This window comes from Chrysemys picta, chromosome 8 (assembly GCF_011386835.1).
Source record: "Chrysemys picta bellii isolate R12L10 chromosome 8, ASM1138683v2, whole genome shotgun sequence".
Taxonomy (NCBI): Eukaryota; Metazoa; Chordata; order Testudines; family Emydidae; genus Chrysemys; species Chrysemys picta.
In genome coordinates, this window is record NC_088798.1 from 44,597,300 (window position 1) to 44,603,932 (window position 6,633).

The 6,633-nt window shown below is 46.3% G+C and overlaps 1 protein-coding gene across 1 annotated transcript; it reads right to left on the minus strand.

The window, feature by feature from the left end:
* Positions 1–6,265, minus strand: C8H1orf53 (chromosome 8 C1orf53 homolog). Its single transcript, XM_005304349.4, has 4 exons — positions 6,212–6,265; positions 4,763–5,221; positions 1,615–1,716; positions 1–220 (listed from the first exon to the last, which is right to left on the minus strand). Exons 1-4 carry the CDS (start codon positions 6,263–6,265, stop codon positions 149–151), a joined length of 687 nt encoding a protein of 228 aa, XP_005304406.2. The 3' UTR covers positions 1–148.
* Between the last annotated feature and the right edge of the window lie 368 nt (positions 6,266–6,633).

Here is a 6,633-nt window from a genome sequence, read left to right on the forward strand (position 1 = left end):
CACGGTTTAGCTTGGTTTTTATTACAATTGAAATGTATTCAAATAACCCAGCATCAATAAAAGGAATGCCAATATTAATGCAGTCGAAGCCACAAAGAACTGATCCTGGCTTAGGTTTCTGCATCGTAGATGGCAAATGCACTGATCGTCAAGTATAAAAAAATGAATTGAACCGCTTCTTTTTGGACGGGTCTTTTACGTTAGTTTGATCATATGGACACTGCAGAAGAAATAAAACAAGTCATTATTGCATTACTTAGCAATCAGTAAGAAAAAGCTCAACCCTGCTACGTTTAAAGAAGAATTGTTAATTATATTATATAAATCATTTGATCTATTGTGCCCTCCAGACTAACAGGAAAATAATGGCAACCCCAAGCAAATGGTCCTAATTAGTGCCCAAGAACCATTTCCTAAATATGTCCTTCCAACTCGAAGAATTTGACTGACCAAACCAATCTGTCCCCCCACCCCCTTAAACTTCTTTAGTTGGTGCATTATTGCAAAATGTTCTGCATAACTGAGCTCCGAGCAAGGCAAAGGGGCAGCCAGGACAATAACATTCTAGCCTTTCAATGTTGTCTGTAATAAGTGTAAACATTTCCTGATAATTTTAAATTTGTTTTCAAACGTCTTACCAGTTGACTCTCTCTTTTTAAAAGTACTTAATGAGTTTTCATCAAAGAGTGAGTCTTTGGCATCATCACTCACGAATTTCACACCGCAATAGTGGTATAAGAAAACTTTTTCAACTAAGAAGCCAAAGAGGAACTAGAAGTGAGCAGTGCACATTTGAACTGTAAATTACGCGGTTGTTTCCCTCCTTCCCTCTTTTTTCGTGCGCTGTTCTTTAAAGCATGTTCTAATAACTAAATTTACTAAGGGGAAATATATGTTACCCACCTGGGGCGTCAAACACTACTCGCCTGAGTAAGGTGAATTTGATCAACATATTATTATGGGCCTGATCTTGTCAGCCATTGAAAGCTACGGGACTTTTGCTATTTACTTCAATGGAAGCGGGATTGTGCTCAGTGTGCAAATTACAAAATATCACCTTCTCACACTGCACAACTTCGATTTCTAAATGGTATTCAGAAAATACCAACACGAAGTCCTATTATTATAAAAATCACACAATATTCCACCGTACCCCACATAGTTTGATACTTCTCAGTCAGACTAGAAAACTGACCCTTCAACATAATTCTAGAAAACTAAACTACATTTGTGGCAAAATATGTCGGTTATGTTAGTTCATTTCTTTAAAAGGAGAAAGTTTGCTCTCAATAGACTTTCTGTCATGCTGGTTCTTTTCATAGGCATCTTGCACTTGCCAACGAGAACATGACTTATATAAAACAACAGTCTATTAAATAACTCCTGTGAAATTCTCCTAGCAGTTCAAGGAGATAATGTTAACCTGAAATGTTGCAACATTCTATTTTAACGTTAAGAAAATCCCTCAGTGACCTTTCCTGGACTTATTGTCCTTGGCTAGTCTAAATTTCACAGTGAAACATGCCAGATAGCTTGCTAGCTTTTCCTAATGCCAGCATTTAAAATATTTTTCAAAGTTATTTTAATGCTGCAAAGCAAGGATTTCATACTCACATGTCTGCATGCAGAACCACAGCATTTACCTCTCTGCAAGTGGGCAACTTTGGTGAACACTAAATAGCCAGTAACTGGATCCACATAGTTTTGCAGGCCAGCCTTAAAAAGAACCACCCAAAACAGAGTCAACCTCAATTCTATATAGTCTTCATCTCTTTGTGGTTTCAAACTGGAAATGCTTTGACATTATCTCCCTAAAATCCAACTGCTTAACTGAAACCAGTTCAACTATTATAATCTGACCCTTATACTCTGTAACTCAGACAGAACTGACAAATAAACCGATTTGGGGAAGTAATAGAGCATCAGCAGTGCATATTTTAACATAGCCATAGATTCAGCCTTCGCCATTCATTTCCTTAGAGATATTTTATATAGTCTCTACATTATTCTAAGCTTTTTAGAAGAAAATGGACTTTCACACCCAGGTTGAAGTTGCATTTACACTTCGAATGATAAGGAAGTGTAAATGTATGATGCTGTATTTATGCTTCCAGAAAAAGGTCTAAGAGAATGTGCCATTTACACTCTTCCTGTTCACTTTAGACATTATACACTTTTGGATTTTTTTATGCCACATTCTTTTCCCTTTCTAAATGTTCTTGAGTTTTGATTACATTGTAAATTATTGTTTAAAATGGTTATAAAATGTTGACACCTTCTGCTGCTTTCAAGTGCTGCTTGATCACAAGCAACTTTCATCACGCCAGCTTTGACGCTAAAAAGTATAACTGCAATTTGCAAACATGATGCAACTGTTAAACTATTTTATATTGGAGGGAACGTAAATACTTGGCTGGCATCCGCCTCTGGTGCTGGACAAAGCTGTGTGGTAGCAAGATATCATCTTTTAATATTTAGGTCACTTTTTGATTGTCATTTCCAGCTAGTGGCCTTTGCAATTGCAACAATGCTTATAGCCAGCGGAAATGTTAAGATGCCAGGGTTTTGGATCGTGTCTTTGCCGGTATGGACATAGCTTTAAAATGTTCGACACCAAATACGTCACTGCTACGTTTTGGAGAGCAAAGATAACGCTCCCTGAGTTAAGCTGGAGCTGCACATTTCAAAAGTGTAAGCAAATCAACTCCTTTGCTTCCCTGTTCTGTTGCGCCAGTGCATCCGTAAAGGGGCACATTCCCTGGTGTTTGCCTGCAGCCCCTGAGATAGCGGACGGACTAACACAAAGAAGCGAAGCCCAAAGGTATTTTTAAAACTGGTCCAGAAAACCTGCTAAACATCAGCCATCACTAATGGCGCAAAGGCAGAGAGCCAGCCGCCTGCGAAAGGGAAGGCAGGTGGGAAATCTAGCCGCGGGACTGTTCCATGCCCACGTTATGGCCATTTACTGTAACCATGCTGAATGCCTACAACTGCCATGTGACCCTCCGGCGGGCAGCTGCCTAGGAATGGGGGAATTCCTCAGTGGGAATCTCCTGCTGGGACCGATCTCGCTGGAGGCAATGGCAAAACTCCGCAACCGGAACAGAATCGGCCCAATGGCTGTCCAGGCAAACTCAGCGACTGCTGGCGGTGGAAGAGGCCGCTGCAGAGAGGCGCGCAGCACAAGGTGCTCGGAGATGCACATCCGTGGGAAAAGGGGGAAAGGGCCAAGCGTTCGCCATGCGTTGCAAACAGCGTGCGTTGTCTAGAGCAGGGGGAGAGGAGGCGGAGGCCACTTATTGCTACAGACTCGGTATTTACTGCAGGTTCTCATGGGCCTTCCATGGTGGGCTCCTGTCTAATGTATGCTGTCCCTACCGCTAGTGATGAGCCCCACGCACAATTACAGCAGGTTGCTTCCATCTCTCCAGAAAACAAAACAAAGCAAGGCTGCCCCACTTTCCTCCGCCCTCCGGTATGGGAGCTGAGGTACCAGCTCAGCAGCTCTCCGCGTGCAAAGGGGAGCGGAGCGGTTATTAATCATGTCAATGCCGGAGTTGGAGATGGAAGGAGAGAGTCACTTCGCATGTCGGCACCCTATCTGCCTTGAGGCTGTTATCGGGACATATTTCCCTTCCTGCAAAACACCCGAGCATTCCATAAAAGCTAGAAATACAAGCTAGTTTGTCAGGCCCCAAGGCTGGGTAAATACACATTTGGTGTTCAGGCTACCAGCACTGGGCAGTTTGCTGGGCGTCCAAGAGTTGCACTGTATCACCACGTTGTTATTTTTGGACATATTTCTCCCTGACATAATCAATAACTAAGATCTAGTGCTGTAAGTCCCCAGTGTGCAGGTAACATGGCTCACTCAGGCGCTGCATGAGCTTTCTGTCTGGGGACTGCTGCCCCTCTCCGGAAAGATTTCGCTTTTGCTGTCTTAATTGTTCTCTTTGTCCCAGGCCTTCCGGGACTTGCCCCAACCCTACAAAATGATGGAACTGGGAGCGCGCTCGAAAGGCTTCTCTGGTTTCCTGTGGGGTTTTGTGACTTTATTCTCTTTACAGTTCCCGTTGCACCAGGCAGCGTCTTGTGAGCAAATGGCCATCTCTGATCGCGCAGAGGCACGTGCCAATACTTCTGTGCAGAGAAGTTCGGGCTAGAAAGGCCATCGCTATGAAATACCCCAAAAGGACCCCCGGCCACAGCAACCCCGGGGAAGTTGAAAGGGCAAGACAGTCACTGATCGTTAATGTGGCACAAGTGTTGCCGGGACACGGAGCTCCTGTCACTCTCTCGGTTGTCCATGCACTTCCACTTCTTCCTTGTGACCGCAGCCAGCCCCGAGAGCAGCTCGCTGCGCTCATCCAACTGCCTTAGCCCGCCTCCTCCCCCCTTTCCCTACATATCCAGGCCACACGCCGGTGCTTGGGACACGGTGTTGGGCCGACCCCGGCATGCCCCCAGCTCAGGCTGAGGGAGAGGCCCGGGAAAGCCAACCTGTCCATGCACTTCCATGGGGCTGGCTGCAGAGGGCCAGGCAAAGCTGCCAGCGTGCGCGGCACTGAGCAGCCCCGGGCCGCCCCCGCCGCCCATTAGCCGCTGCAGCAGGGGAGCGGGTCCGCAGGGAGCCCTAGCCTGCAGCACGCCGCCTGTCTGGGCCGCCTCCAGCCCCGCGGGCCCGCCTGGGAGCAGCCCGGAGCGGTGAGGCGATGCACAAGCAGCGCCCCGCGGGCCCGAGCAGGAAGCGCGGGGGACTCACCGCGCAGGCCTCCTGGTGCAGCGCCACGATCCGCTTCTCCGCCGCCGTCAGCAGCTCCTCGCTGCCCGGCCGGCTCGGCTGCTCAGAGCGCTCCCCGCCGGCGCCGCCCGTGGCCCAGCGCACCCAGGTGCCGCAGCCGCTCTGGCTGCAAAGAGGCGCCCAAGGTGGGGAGCCGCTTGCAACTGGGCACCAAGGACGCCGCTGCCATGGGCCTAGGGGAGGGACGCGGCTGCGGCGGGGAGCCCCTGCTCTGCTGCAGCCGCAGGAGAGCCCCAGCCAGCTGGAGGGCCCCATTCCTGGCACTTCTCGCCGGGGCGCCACCCACTCCCGGCGGGGCAGGAAGCAAGTCTGGGTCACAAGCCCTGAACAGACCCAGGCTGGTCTCCCGTTGGGGCTCGTTGCTGGTCTGCGTCCACCTGGGGAGGCCGAAAACAAAAGAACCCAGGTCTGCTCCTGGTGCTGTCACCTGTCACCCACCTCTGATCTCCTCCTGCTGGTCACACCCCTGACTATTCAAAGAACACCGAAGGCATGGCAGGACTCCAGCGAGCTTGGATCAGGCCTTTAGACTCTCTTGGCTGCTTGTAGAGCCCGTAGCACAGCCATGCCTCCAGCCCAAGGAAGAACTTTGGAATGAGTGTAATATAATAATTAATAATGTGCTTGTCCCTGCAGTTATGTTAGAAATGACCCATTCTACACAGACAAGGGGTTTACAGAAAATATTTAATTTTTGCATATTTCTGCTATGGAGCCCAATAGTTTTCAGTACATCCCAGCCAAATCCTGCTGGCATGTGTATATATGTTTGCAGGATCAGGACCTTAAAAGGAAAATACTAAATATGTCTGTTTTTTATTCTATATTCTCTCACTTTTTAATAGCTGGGTTTCCTGCCTGGGCAAGGAAGTGAATATCCAGATCACGATGCAGTAAGTAGGCAGGCAAAGCAGGTTGCTGCTCGAGAGTCTTCAGTGAAAAGCATGTGTTCCAAGCTGCACGTACATGTAACCAAACGCTATGCTCTGCACAGGATGAACCACCTTCAGATGGTCACAACTTTGTTAAATTATAACTAACTTATTTTCAACCCCAGTAAAGACCTTACTCTGCACGGAGGTCTATTCATCTGCTGAGTGTCCACTTCCGTATTTCAGTCATTTTTGTGTTCTCGGTTGTATTCAGGTTGAATTTAATTGTATTTTTGTATTTTATTTGAAAATAAAAAGTATACCATATAAACTTATGAACATCATATTGTTTTATTCCACAGCACAGGAAGATATTCATTGTTGGTATTGTCATCTCAGAGCATTTCTAAAAGTGCCCGAAATTGTGTCATTATATTTTAAAACTTTTTTGTATTATTCAGATAGCACTGTATGTGATGCTTTAAAGTAGCAAAAATACACATAAAATATTGCACCTATCCTGAAAAACTTAGTTTACCTTCTTCCCTATAGCATTCTTTAATTTCATCAGTAAGATGAGTAAACAGTCCATATTGATTAAATAATAGTTATTGCCCCCACAAAAAACATATAACTAACTTATACGGTAGTTAGTTAAGTTAATTTCCTATCAAGGTGATCAGTAAAAAACAAGGAATTCACCAGTTAGATAATACACACTCAATTCACAGGCCTTATCACCCACACATCATGATATACAAACATACTGGGCTTGATTCTCCTCTCACTAATTCCAGTTTTGCACCTGTGTAACTCCGTTGGCTCCAGTAGCCCTGATTTATGCCAGTCCAAGTGAGAGGGGATTCAGCCCTACAGACATAGCTCCAAAGCAAAGTCATTTTCAATTGCAGCATACAACCCCAATGCATGTATGCAGTCCCTCACAGTCACACCCACACA